Here is a 15,035-nt window from a genome sequence, read left to right on the forward strand (position 1 = left end):
TGATCTCAAAACTTCTGATACTGAAAAAAAATGTAATTAGAGACATAATTGTTCAGGTGTCTTAAAATACTATTTTGAATTGTCTATTATTGAGTAATCAAGTCATTCTTCAAATGCTGAGTATAATTCTAAATTTTTTTTAATGTTTTATTTATTTTTGAGAGAGGGAGATAGCATGAGCAGGGGAGGGTCAGAGAGAGAGGGAGACACAGAATCTGAAGCAGACTCCAGGCTCTGAGCTAGCTGTCAGCACACAGCCCGACGCAGGGCTCGAACTCACAAACTGTGAGATCATGACCTGAGCTGAAGTCGGACGCTTAACTGACTGAGCCACTCAGGGCGCCCCCTGAGTATAAGTCTAAAAGGTATTATTGAGTAACCAAGTTGGGTAGCTATATAAAATTTCATAAACTTCTTTTTAAAACAAATAAGGAAGCTTTAAGTTAATGAATTACTAAACTGAACAAATCTGTAAAATAATAAAATTTCTAGGTAGTGGAGTTTAACCCATATTAATAATCTACATACTTAAGTTTTGTCATGTGGCATTTACAGGTAATATCTTATAATAGGGAATAAGAAAGTTGGTATATACTTATTTATCACCTGTATTTTCTTTAATGTTTATTTCTTTTTGAGAGAGAAAGAGAGCGCACGCACATGAGCAGAGGAAAGGCAGAGAGAGGGCAGAGGACCCGACGTGGGGTCTGCACTGATAGCAGAAAGCCTGATGCAGGGCTCAAACTCATAACTGTGAGATCATGACCCGAACCAACATGAGACACTTAACCAACCGAGCCACTCAGGCACCCCATTTATCACCTATATCTTAATTCTTTAATAATTACAATAAGTTAGGGGCCTCTGGGTGGCTTGGGTCAAGATCCTACAGTTTGTGGGTTCAAGCCCTGCATTGAGCTCTGTGCTGACAGCTTGGAGCCTGGAGCCTGCTTCAGATTCTGTGTCTCTCTCTCTGCCCCTTCCCCACTCACACTCTGTCTCTCTCTCTCAAAAATAAATAAACATTAAAAAAAAAAAAAAACATTAAAAAAAAAAAACAGGGACGATCATAATGATCACTGAGTAATGTACAGACTTGTTGAATATTTCGTACATTGTAAGTTAACTATACTGGAATTAATTAGAAACAACAGGGACAAAGGATGTGGTAAAAGTGAGGGGTAAGAGGAAAACAGGACTTGTTCAGAATCTTCAATTACTTTATAAGCAATGATTGCTCAGGTCTAAGACAGTCTCTATTGACTGAATGAATAAATCAGTCAATGACAGAAAAGGTTAGCTGGAGAAAAATATAGGAATGGCTACTGTGCATCACAATCTCTCTCATGTAAGCAAGAGAGAATCTTTTAAATAAAGGATAGAAGAAAAGAAAGAACAAAAATTTCCCTATATAATCACAATATCATTAAAAATTCAGAGACGGGGTGCCTGGCTGGTTCAGTTGTTATAGCATGCGACTCTTGATCTCAAGGTTGTGAGTTCAAGCCCCACAGTAGGTGTAGAAATTACTTACAAATAAAGTCTTAAAAAAAAATTCAGAGACATGTTCTGTTGAGTAACTACCTTTTTAAATGGAGGTAATAAGAAGTTAATTTCTGCACATGCAACCTAATAGACCATTTTGATCTCAGCTATATTGGTCTCCCTGATGTTAAAATGAGAAATAATGCCTATAATAGAATATTCATGTATAAATATGTCCGTATATAATTTTTAAAAAGTCTAAAATACAACTTACCATTGGGTTTAGGATTGTCTCTTCTGTCAGGGAACCTTATTAATGGAGTATGTGGCTTGACTACCTAAAGGAAAAATAAAATATATGAAAAAAAAAAGATGAAGCACTAAAATCATTAACTCTACAAAAAACAATGTATTGAACTTCATAGATATCTTTGATAAAACAAACTTAATATTTGGAAGCAACTTTAATCATACTATTTTACTCTTCCCCAACCAGGAAAGCTGGTCTATGAACTATTAATTTATCTTATCTACTCTTCATAGTAGCTTTGGACTTTACACAGTATAAGAAATTTTACTATACTACCAAGTGACCTCAAAACAACCCTATGACAAAGATGGCACAGATTTTATGTTGCATGACTTATATATTGCCCTGCTGCTAGGTAAGAATTAGAAGTTTCCTGAGTTGCATTGAATGCTGTTTTCCTATCATGGTCAATTATCTAGCAGTGTACAAAAGGATAAAAAGTATATTGAGGATTAGGAAATTTAGGGGTGACTAGAGGGCTCGGTCAGTTGAGTGTCCGACTCAATTTTGGTTCAGGTCATGATCTCATACTTCATGCGATTGTGTACAGACAGCCTGGAGGTTGCTTGGGATTTTCTCTCCCCCTCTCTCTCTGACCCTCCCCTGCTCACGAGCTCTCTAAGTAAATAAATAAACTTAAAAAAAAAAAAAAAGAATTTAAAAAATACTTTTTCCAACTATAAACTAACACATGATCTGTGTTAAAACATTGGAGGAAATGGTGAAAAGCACAAATAAGAAAACAGAGACTATAATCCCCAAACCTACAACAGATTAAACATTTGCTGGCCCTTTTAGTCTTTTTCCTAAACCCACAGAAAAACGTATTTGCGAATATTATTTTTATTTATTTGTTATAATTTATATTAAGGTTTATTTATTTTGTGAGAGAGAGAGAGAGACAGAACATGAGCGGGGGAGGGGTAGAGAAAGAGAGACACAGAATATGAAGCAGGCTCCAGGCTCTGAGCCGTCAGCACAGAGCCCTATGCGGGGCTCAAACTCACAAACCTTGAGATCATGACCCAAGACGAAGTCAAGCCAGTGAGCCACCCAGGTGCCCCTTACTTTTAAAACAGGTATTTGCAGGGTTATTAATGTCTTATCCCTAAAATTCTAGATAATGTTATAGAGGAACTTTTTAAGTTTATTTATTTTGAGAAAGAGAATGCACAAGCATGGGAGGGGCAGAGAGAATCCCAAGCAGGCTCTGCTATCAGCACACAGCCCAACATGGGGCTTAATCTTACAAACTAAGAGATCATGACCTGAGCCGAAATCAAGAGTCAGATGCTTAACCAACTGAGCCTCCTATGGGCCCTGATATAGAGAAACTTAAATGGACCTTTCAGCATGAAATTTTCTGAACATACAATGCTAAGACTCTAATGAACAGTACTAATTTCAACTAATCTGTAAGTTGCTCTGTAACTAGTGATATTGAGGTGTGTGTTTATCTGCAAAATGTTTGTATATATGTACTATATATTATACATTTTTTAAAAATTCTTTAATGTTTGTTTATTTTTGAAAGAGAGAGACAGAGTGCGAGCAGGGGAGGGGCAGAGAGGGAGGGAAACACAGAATCTGAAGTAGGGCTGGAACTCATGAACTCTGAGATCAGGACCTGAGCTGAAGTCGGACACTTAACCCACTGAGCCACCCAGGCTATGAGTGCGGATCTACATAGACCTGTTGGGACTGGCCTGAAAGCCCTACTATAACTGTGCTCCTCTGAGAAAATACTGGAATAGAGTTGTCTCCCTCAGCATAAGAATACAGTCAAGTCTTTAATGGTAAAAAACAAAACTCTAATTTAGTCACACTGTGTGTCAATCTGTGAGACTGAGCCCCATGTCCAGCTCCATGCTGGGCAAGAAGCCTGCTTAGGATTCTCCCTCTCTCCTCTTCTCTGCTCATACACTCTCTCTCTCAAAACAAAAACAAAACCCAATTCTCCCTCTAGTAACTATTTCATCCTTTTCATAAGCAAGCTTCTTCAAAGAATGTTCTATCCATCCACTATCAATAGCCCATGTAAAAGCTTTAAAAATGTTCAAGCTTTCAGGATAAACTTCAAACTCATATTTGGCATTCACTAGGCCCATCCTGATCTGCCTCTCCTTCCCTCTCCAACCTCACTTCTCACCTGTCTTCTGCATCTTTTACTCTTAGGTATTTTGAAGTACGTATTTTGAAGTACTTTTCTGTTCCCTATTCATCATGCCATTTCCACCTCCATTCAGTCTACAGCTTGTGTTCTCTGCGAGGAAATCTATCCCCAGTCCTAACTACTTCTATGCTTTTGCTTTCATCTGACTGCTTATCTTGTGAAATAGTTCATACATCACTCCCCTCTAAAAAGTTCTCCTGATTCCATGGGGCACCTGGGTAGCTCAGTGGGTTGGGTGTCCACTGTCAGCTCAGGTCATGGTCTCACAGTCTGTGAGTTTGAGCCCTGCATAGGGCTCTGTGCTGACAGCTTGGAGCCTGGAGCCTGCGTCAGATTCTGTGTCTCCCTCTCTCTCTGCCCCTGCCCTGCTCATGCTCTGTCTCTCTCTCTTTCGAAAATAAATATTAAATATTTTTAAAAAATTAAAAAAAAAAGAATACTGTGAAGAGGGCAGTCAGAAACTAGCACTTCTGCAGTAGTGCCTGGTACACAGCAAATATGCACAAAACATCTGCCAAGTGGGTGAATAGAGACCATTTGTAAGACAGAACTAACTGTATATGCATATAAGCATGTATACACACACTTAAACAATCATACATACACAAGAGAGAAAAAGTCCATTTCAACAATGCTTATGCACGCTTAAAAATATGATGTAATATGCCCTTATAGATTGAATTGCCACACTGCTTGGTGTCCTCCTTTTTTTTTTTTTTTAAGTTTATTTATTAATTCTGAGAGAGAGCACATGCGTATGAGCAAACAGAGGAGGAGCAGAGAGAGGGAGAAAGAGAATCCCAAGCAGGCTCCACAATGTCAGCACAGAGCCAGACTTGGGGCTCAAACCCACGAACTGCAAGATCATAACCTGAACTGAAATCAAGAGTTGGGATGCTTAACTGACTGAGCTGTTAGGTGCCCCTGGTGTCCCCTTTTTAAAATGCATTTTTCTAAATATATATATATATATATATATATATATATTNTTTTAATGCGTTCAGATTCATCACTTTTCTTCATGTCTCTGCTGCTTCATATCAAATTTTCCTTTATTTTTTATGTTGTATTTTTTTAAAATTTTTTTTTAATGTTTTATTTATTTCTAGGAGAGAGAGAGAGAGACAGCATGAGCAGGGGAGGGTCAGAGAGAGAGGGAGTCACAGACTGAAACAGGCTCCAGGCTCTGAGCCGGCAGGCAGCACAGAGCCCGATGCGGGGCTCGAACCCATGAACTGAGAGATCATGACCTAAGCGAAAGTCGGACGCTAAACCGACTAAGCCACCCAGGCGCCCCTAAATATATTTTCTAAGTAGAGTAAGTACTATAATAAATCCTAATAAACAAAAAATAAAATAAACCCTGATAAACACATTACACAATTTCAACAGTAATAGAGTCAGTCTTAATTCATCACCTCTTCCTCCATTAAACAAATCCCAACCCTCTCCTCTCACCTGTTAATACCTTACATATGTATCACTAACATGAAGATTTTTGTCAAACAATAATCTCAATACATTTTGCCACAATTAATGAGTTAAAAATAATCCTTTAATATCATCTAATGCTTATACTCAAAATCCTCTATCAGAATCTGCATTTTAATTTTTATTTTGAATTAAAAAAAATTTTTTTAAGTAGGCTACATGCCCAATGCAGATCCTGAACTCACAACCCTGAGATCAACACCTGAGCTGAGATCAAGAATTGGGATGTTTAACTGACTGAGCCACTCAGACACCTCAATATTTGCTTTAAAAAATGTTTTTTTAAATATATTTATTCATTTTTGAAAGAGAGATAGAGACAGAACATGACTCGGAGAGGGAAACAGAGAGACACAGAATTCGAAGCAGGTTCCAGGCTCTGAGCTGTCAGCAGAGTGGCCAATGCAGAGCTCTAACTCATGAACCAGAAGATCATGACCTGAGCCAAAGTTGGATGCTCGAATGACTAAGTCATTGAAGTGCCCCCAAATTTGCTTTTGAACTCTAAATGTAGGGGCGCCTGGGTGGCTCAGTTGGTTAAGTGTCTGACTTTGGCTCAGATCATGATCTCATGCTTTGAAAGTTCGACCCCTATATCAGGATCCTGTCTCCTTCTCCCTCTGTGCCTTCTCCACTCACTTTTTTTCTCTCTCTCAAAATAAATGAACATTAAAAAAAAAATTTTAGACTTTAAATGTAAACACAAGCAATTCATTTTTTTTTTTTTAATGTTTACTTTGAGGGAGAGAGTGTGTGCAGGTTCCTGCACAGGTGTGCATGCAGAAGATGGGCATAGGGAGAGGGAGACAGAGGATCCAAAGCAGGTTCTACACTGTCAGTGAGTCTGATATGAGGCTGAGACTCAGGAACCCTGAGACCATGACCTGAGCCAAAGTCGACACTTATGCAACTGGGCCACCCAGGTGCCTCCAAAGAAGCAATTCTAACTGTGTATCAGTTGGGAAACATAACTAAGGGGGGAAAAAAGGAGCTAATCCAAATTAACTTTCATAGTGCTTATACTCTTCACTTTAGTCTAAAGGTAATGATAATAGGGGCGCCTGGGTGGCTTAGTCGGTTAAGCGTCCGACTTTCGCTTAGGTCATGATCTCGCGGTTCGTGGGTTCGAGCCCCGCGTCGGGCTCTGTGCTGACTGCCAGCTCAGAGCCTGGAGCCTGTTTCAGTCTGTGACTCCCTCTCTCTCTGACCCTCCCCTGCTCACGCTGTCTCTCTCTCTCTCTCTCCTAGAAATAAATAAAACATTAAAAAAAATAAATAAATAAAGGTAATGATAATAATAATAAATACACTAAGAAAACTTGAACTTTTTACTTAGTATGTTGCTGTTAGAAGTTGTATAAATATAGCAATTTTGAAACCATTTTGTACAAACATTTATAGCAATGTTTGAGGGAGCCAGGGATTCGCCTGTGAAACAAAGATTGACTAAGCCACCCAGCACCCCTAAAACTTATTCTTCTAAAATTATTTCTGAATATATAGTCCAGCCAAATTCTTCTACTTAATATTGACACCATACCTTGTGAATTCCCATCAGTTTGTGCCAGTTTGTTGAAACACTACTCTTTCTTTAAGGTATGGATTAGAACCAAAATCTAAACTCTAATGAGGCACCATGTGTCTTGTTGGTACTGTAGTCCCAGGACTGAGTACAGACCTGGCACAGAAGCACTCAATAAATTTTCCTAAGGTTATACATAATTAATGCATGTTAGCAAAAACTGCTTTGTAGTATGAATATGAGTAGAGTCTTTGCAGCTCCATTAAAGGAGGACAGACCATTCCTTACTGTGTATCTTTCAGTATCTTTTTTTTTTTTTTCATTATCAGTAGTAGTTAACTGCTGTGTACTATTCCATTTTAAGATATCTACCACAATCTGTTTATTCTGCTAATGGACATTTGGATTTTTTCTGATTTGAGGGTCATTATGAAATAAAGTGGCAACAGACACTTTTATGTAAGTCTCTTTGTAGGCATATGCACTTATTTCTCTTGGGAATAAACCTATAAGTAAAACTGCATCATAGGGAAGGTATGTTTAACTACTAGAGACTAGGAAAACAGTTTTCCAGAGTGGCTATTCCATTTACACCCCTACCAGCAAGGGATGAGGGTTTCAGGTGCTTCACAGCGTCATCACCTTTTGGTACTGCCGGCTTTTAAATCGAGTAATTTTGGTAGATGTAGTAGTACTTACTGGTTTTAATTTGTATTTTCCTGATAAGTAATGAAGTTGAACATCTTTTCACAGGCTTACTGGCTCACTTGTATATCTTCTTTTGTGCAGTTTCAACTTTTTAACCCATTTTAAAATTGAGCTATATATTATGAACATGTACGATTATACAAAACGGATACCAATCAGTCCTTTGTCAGATGTCCTCCTTGTCCTCACATTATCTTTAATTAGTTAATGCTCACTAACTCTACCTACTGAATGTATAATGGGATCATTATGCAATGGGACCAAAGGCTAGGATCTAGGATTATCTTTCTGACTGAAAAAAATTTAAGGTCTTTTTAAGACATGTATTTGTACATAGGGAAATGCACTTCTTATATCAAATGTATGGTTAAAAATCATACATTACACTTCCAGAGAAATTTGCAAACAGATTGTGTAAAACAGCCATAAAAGTGGAGATTGTGTCCCTTTATACACCAACTTTACCTGTCCTATTTAAGTTAGCGATCACAACTGAAGAAGCAAATACTAAAGCTATCAGGAGTTAAAAACTGATGTGTGGATTAACAAAGTTCCTCTAGCTACCAATCCAAACTCAGGGCAAAACAAAAACAAAAACAAAAACAAAAACACCTTGGGAAACAAACAATAAAACATGTATTACAGACAAACTTAAATAATATATATTTCCCTCCTCCAATTGCCTCCATCCAGTTTGTAACCAGGCACTTGGATTGGTGAGGGAGAACAGGCCCCGGGGTGAGGACTCGGCCCGCGGGGCCAGTTCTCCGGCCATTCCCAAGACCTTGAAGGGACACTGGGTCAGACGCACTGTTCGCTTCCTTCCACGCGCCGTTACCGCCTTCCTTCCGATTGGCTGATGCGGGACACCACAGACAATACTAAACGCCGATTGGCCAAGACTATTGCCAGGGCAACCAAGCCCGCAGACTCCTAAGAGGGCTACTAAGGTCCTGCAAGAGTACAGTCCAGGGACCGCGCAGCAGCTCTGCCTACGTGTTGATACACGGCACCCCCGCAGCCTGGATCGAACCCTCAGCTCTGGTGTCCGGCTCCCTGCCCGACGCAATGGGTTCTAAGTCCAATTTTCACACATATCCACGGGCGGTGTCGCTGGCCCTACCCAGGGCCGCGGTCACCGCGCAGCCTCCGCCACCGCCTTTTCTCCCCAGCACCTTTGCTATAATCAGCACCATCCCTACCGCCCACGGTGCGGAAAAGCGACCAAATTTCCTTACCTGAACGACCCTGCTGGCAGACGCCATCTTGCTGCCCATCATGACCCCGAGACGGGGCGGCTTCCGGGTCGCTTGCTAGCTGCAGAGATAGGAGGAGACCTGGGCAACCGGGGGCGGGTCCCGTTTGTGACGTCATGGAGGAGGAGCGAGCGTGCGCTCTGGCAGGATCCACCTCCACTGCGTCGCCAGCCCACCCTGGGTGCCTGACCCCGCCCCGCCTCAATTCCCGCCTAGAAACTGCCCCACGTGCTTTCCTTTGTATTGCTTTGGAGGCGAAGGTTTGTGATGTGGGGTTTGTTTTGCTTATCAGCCTAGAATAAACTAGGGCCATTTCCTTTCCAGACCTCCAGTTTCTATTTTAAGTAAAATCTACAATTTAGTCTGAAACCGAATACGTAATACAAAGTCATGTGGCATCCCAAAACTAACAAGTTCATTAAACTTGGGAGTTAGTGGCAAACTCAGAAAGAGTAGTCAATTCCAGGTCTACACAAGGCTACCTCTTTTTCTCTCGCTTATTGGCATTACTTGATATGATCTTGTTTTCTCTGTCATTAGTCCTGATATTAAACTAATGACTGATTCCAGTATGAGAACTCAAAAAGTTTTTTTGTTTTTAAATGTTTATTTATTTTTGAGAAAGAGAGCGTGTGAGCAGGGGAGAGGTAGAGAAAGAGTAAGACACAGAATCCGAAGCAGCTGTCAGCACAGACCCCAACATGGCCCTTGAATTCACAAGCAGTGAGATCATGACCTGAGCCAAAGTTGGTGGTGGCTTAACCCACTGAGCCACCCAGGTGCCCCAAAAGTGCATTTTTCTTTTTGAAATATAACTCTTCAATATCATTCCCTCAACATTACATTGAATTTTGTGGTAAACATTGTTTATGTTGTTATAATTTCTAATATATGATATGTTGTGTCTATTTAACATAATTTTGTAGGTAATGTAGCCATAAGCAACTTTAAGTACAGTGACACATTTGTTTTGAGGACCTAGGTTGGCAGCTTCTGAATCTGGGAAGCTTTTTAGAAGTACTTTACCAAGCTAAAAAATGGGCCATCCTAGTAAAATTTAAACTATGCTGAAACACTATTTTAACCCATCAAATTAGTCAACATATATAATTTGGGTAACACATTCTGGGGCTGCTGTAGAAAAAGAGGCACTCACATTGTTGGTGGGAGCAAAAGATGGTATTTGAAAACTTACATACTGAATGACTCCAATTATATGACATTCTGGAAAAGGCAAAATTATGGGGACAATAACAGGATAAATGATTGCCAGGGACAAGGCAATCTGCCAGGCAGAGCACAGTGGTTTTTAGGACAGTGAAACTATTTTGTGATATTATAATAGCATATGTCATTATACATGTTAAAATCCATAGAGTGTACCACCTTTGAATGATAATGACATGTTATTATAGGTTCAATTGTTAACAAATATACCACACTAGAAGGAATGGTGTTAGTGGGGAAGGCTATGAATGTGTAGGAGCAGTAAGTATATGGGAACTCTTTCTCTCAATTTTGCAGTGAACCTAAATTTCTAAAAAAGAAAGTCTATTTAAAAAAAATTGTTTTGAGGGGTGCCTGGGTGGCTTAGTCGGTTAAGCGTCCGACTTTCGCTTGGGTCATGATCTCGTGGTTCGTGGGTTCGAGCCCCGCGTCGGGCTCTGTGCTGACTGCCAGCTCGGAGCCTGGAGCCTGTTTCAGTCTGTGACTCCCTCTCTCTCTGACCCTCCCCTGCTCACGCTGTCTCTCTCTCTCTCTCCTAGAAATAAATAAAAAAAATATTTAAAAAAAAATTGTTTTGGGGCAATTGGGTGGCTCAGTTCGTTAAGTATCCACCTTTTGATTTTGGCTCAGGTCATGATCTTATGGTTTGTGAGATGGAGCCCCACATCAGGGTCTGCACTGACAGCAGGGAGCCTGCTTGGGATTCTCTCTCTCCTCTCTCAAAACAAATACACTTAATTTTTTTAAATTGTTTTAAGTATCACTGCTGAAACCAGATAACATGTTCTTTTTTTTTTAAAGCTTTTATTTTTTTAATGTTTTTAAAATTTATTTCTGCGAGAGAGAGATAGCGGGAGCAGGGGAGGGTCAGAGAGAGAGGGAGACACAGAATCTGAAGCAGGCTCTAGGCTTTGAGCTGTCAGCCCAGACAGAGCCTAACGCGGAGCTCGAGCCCACAAACCGTGAGGTCATGACCTGAGCCGAAGTCGGACGCTTAATCGACTGAGCCACACAGGCGCGCAGATAATGTGTTCTTAAAGCTCAAAAGTGGTGACTATATTAGGTAATACTGTATTGTATAACTAAAATTTGCTAAGTGGAACTTCAAATGTTCTCACACACACAAAAAGAGAAGGTAAATATGTGAGGCAATGTGTTAACTCAAGTGTGGGAATCTCTTCACAATATATATCAAATCATGTTGTACACTTTCAGTATCTTACAACTTTGTCAATGACCTCAATACAGCTAAAAAAAAAAAAAAAGCTCAAAAGCAGAAGAAGCTTACATTTCTAGTACAGAGAGAAAAAGCAAGTTTCTATGTAAATATCTACATCAGATTCTCATTCCAAAGTCATTTAAAAGACACAGACTTTCTTGGTTACTTTTCTAAATAAACATTTTTCATTTTCCTTTATGACACTATTTAAGAATATGGGCAAAGAAGTACCATGATTTAGAGCTTTTATTAAAAAATAAACTTTCCAGGGGTGCGTGAGTAGCTCAGTCAGTTAAGTGTGGACTTCAGCTCAGGTCATGATCTCATGTTTCATTGGTTCAAGGCCCCCGTAGGTCTCTGTGCTGGCAGCTTGAGGCCTGGAGTCTACTTTGTATTCTGTGTTTCCCTCTGCCCCTCCCCTGCTGACAGCCTCTCTCTCAAAAAAAAAAAAAAATAGATAAATAAAAATAAACATTAAAAATTTTTTATTTAAAAAAAAAAAAAGGTTTTAAAAATAAACTTTGCAGGGCACCGGGGTGGCTCAGTTGGTTTGGTATCCAACTTTGGCTCAGGTCATGATCTCATGGCTCCTGGCTGCAAGCCCTGGGTCAGGCTCTGCACTAACAGCTTGGAGCCTGGAGTCTCCTTTGGATTCTGTCTCCCTCTCTCTCTGCTCCTCCCCATCTTATGCTCTCTCTCTCTGTCAAAAATAAATAAACATTAAAAAAATAATAAAGTTTCCAATTCGTCATATCATATACACAGCAATTTCCTGGGAATACCTGGTAATAAATTCATAAAATGTCAAATGCAGTGCAAATTACTGGTCATATTGGTATGGATTTTGTTTGGGGGAGTCGGCCAAGAAAAAATGACTTTTCTCTACTGTGGGTTCATTTCTAAATGTTGACATTCAAACTCCTTCACAGAATTCTCATCCAACTCCCTTCTGGATTAATTCTCTCTAGGATGAAGATGATAAAAGTAGTTAAAGTGGAAACAGCAAATAGCCTTAACCCCCAAATCCTGTCTTCTCTTCCTACTACTGCTCATTTTCTATCAGCCACCATTAGATCTGTCATCAGATCATTTGATTACTTACCCCACTCAGACTGCGATTTTTATCTACACTCTCAATGCTATTTGGCTATTTTCATGGACCTGGAGTACACCAACTGATTCTGCTTCGTGTATTGTTTCTTTTTTCTTTATTTTTTTGAAATAAAAAAAACATTAAAAAATTTTTTTAATGTTTTATTTATTTCTGAGAGAGAGATAGAGACAGCGTGAGCAGGGGAGGGTCAGAGACAGGAGACATAGAATCTGAAACAGGCTCCAGGCTCTGAGCTATCAGCACAGAGCCCGATGTGGGGCTTGAACCCACAAACCGTGAGATCATGACCTAAGCTGAAGTCGGATGCCCAACCGACTGAGCCACCCAGGTGCCCCTGAAATAAAAAAAGTGTTAATGTCTTTATTTTGAGAGACAGAGACAGAAAGAGAGCGGGGCAAGTGCAGAGAGAGACACAGGATCTGAAGCAGGGTCCTGGCTCTGAGCTAGGTGTCAGCACAGAGCCCAATGTGGGATTCAAACCCACAGACTGTGAGATCATGACCTGAGCCAAAGTAGGACACCCAACCAACTGAGCCATCCAGGTGGCCCTTATGGGTGTTTTTTTCTCTTTATTTTTAATGTTTAATTATTTTGAGAGAGAGAAAGCAAGTGTGAGCAACGGAGGAGCAGAGAGAGAGGGAGGCAGAGAATCCCAAGCAGGCCCCATGCCCTGCGAGTGAAGCCAACACAGGGCTCAACCTCATGACCACAAGATCACTGCCTGAGTTTATATCAGGGGTTGGATGCTCTACTGACTGAGTCAGCCAGGTCTCCCTTGTATTATGTATTCTTAATGTTCCTATCTCTAGGTCTTTGACTCCTTTCTTATTCCATGTGCACTGTGTCTGACATTGGCTGTAGACCTCTTAGGCAAAACCATGCATGACAGCCTTCTGATGTAATGCAGTATGAAGTACCTAGTCATATCTTCTAAATTTTCCTGATAAAAGTTTGAAACTTCAGAAAAAAATGGAAACTACATTTAATAAAGCAGATCTAACTTCTAGTTTAATGGAATACAGAGGTCAAACAAGCTACTTAAACTTCTACGAAGAAATCAGACAAATCATAATTAAAAATGGTCTACAGGTCAACTGGTTTTTTAAGTCAGTTGACTCTAAGAAAAATAGGGTGCTGGACATATAATCTCTTGTAGCTACTCAGTTCAATTCAATTATGCCTGTGTAGAGGGACAACATCCACAGATAATATGTAAATCTATGGGCATAGCTTTGTTTCAATAAAACTTTATTTACAAAAACAGGAGGCCAGTAAGCCAGTTTGTTGACCTCTGACACAGATGAACCAACCAACCAACCAAAACAACTGTGACCATCACCAACCACACTTAAAAGTCTGTATTAACAAAAGCACTGGGTGCATGGGTGGCTCAGTTGAGTCTGGCTTCAGTTCAGGTCATGATCTAATGCTTTGTGAGTCTGAGCCCCATACTGGGTTCTGCTCAGACAGTGCAGAGCCTGCTTGGGATTCTCTCTCTGCCCTCCCTCACTTGCTCGCTCTCTTTCTCTCTCTCTCTCTAAGAAATAAACTTAAAAAAAAAAAAAAAGCATCACTGGTCCAAATTTAAAGACTGCCAGATGTAAAAGTAAAATATTTGAATTCCCAACAAAGAAAGCTGCTCAGGACATACTCTCCAATGTCCTCTTCGGATATGGCCAATGTTAACCAATGCAAAGGGAGAACCTAGCAAAGGGCAGAGTCAAAAAAGGAACTTCTTCCAGCGAACAGCACCAGAGGCCAATCAAGAGGTGTTCCCTCACCTTAGGAAGGGGCACCTCCTATCATTTGCCAAGCAGGATTTCAGAATTGCTAACCTTGTCCACTATTGTTTGCTGGCTATGTGAAACAAACGAATTTGTCTTTCCAGTTTATACATCTCCAGATGATGAAGAGCCACATCTTGACCTGATGGGAAAGACTATCAAGAGATCCTGAACTTGGAAACTGTTATGACTGGATGACACTATTAACTTCCTTGGGAAATGTGTTGTGCCTTTCACATGGAAAAGGAAAGTTAATATTTAACATGGCAGACTGTGGTGGACTGTATTCTTTCCAGCAGATACCCGTTTTCTTCCCCCCACTCTGAAACCTAGCTTTCCCTTGCTGTGGGAGAAGTAGACTTTCCTGTTCCAGTGATGTTTGGCATGGTGAATGGAGCCTTGGTGGAAATACTGTACACTTCCTCTAAGTAGAAACTTTAAAAGTGCTTCTGCAATTTTACTTGGCCATGTAAGCCATGAGAATGTTACAGTGAATGCTCATGTCATCCAGTGATCATGGACCTAAGATATCAATGTTTATGACAAGCCACTGTTATTATTCAGCACTTTACGAAAAAATAATGAAACTTCTCTCTCGGAGTTGAGCTTTAGAAGGGAACACACAGGAATAAGAACCCAGGAAAATGCAAAAAGGTTTTCAGATGATGCTGATTCTTTGTATCAGAAAAGTATTTTCCAGAATAATGCTTTTCCATAAGAAAAATATAACTTGAGGGGCACCTGGG

The 15,035-nt window shown here is 40.1% G+C and overlaps 1 protein-coding gene across 2 annotated transcripts in view; it reads right to left on the reverse strand.

Annotated features, from left to right (window-relative positions):
- Positions 1–9,041, reverse strand: part of MRPS36 (mitochondrial ribosomal protein S36) — a 10,354-nt gene extending 1,313 nt beyond the window's left edge. The window contains exons 1-3 of one of the 2 annotated variants that reach the window (XM_039256036.1): positions 8,928–9,041; positions 1,760–1,823; positions 5–20 (exon numbers count right to left, since the gene is read on the reverse strand). In XM_039256036.1, coding sequence (XP_039111967.1) covers positions 5–20; positions 1,760–1,823; positions 8,928–8,969 — 122 coding nt within the window. In that variant the 5' untranslated portion in view covers positions 8,970–9,041. The remainder of the gene's footprint in view (positions 1–4; positions 21–1,759; positions 1,824–8,927) is intronic. The other variant, XM_039256035.1, reaches the window with a different exon arrangement.
- Positions 9,042–15,035: the final 5,994 nt, after the last annotated feature.

The sequence above is a fragment of the Hyaena hyaena genome, unplaced genomic scaffold, assembly GCF_003009895.1.
Source record: "Hyaena hyaena isolate Hyena2069 unplaced genomic scaffold, ASM300989v1 scaffold_558, whole genome shotgun sequence".
Lineage (NCBI taxonomy): Eukaryota > Metazoa > Chordata > Mammalia > Carnivora > Hyaenidae > Hyaena > Hyaena hyaena.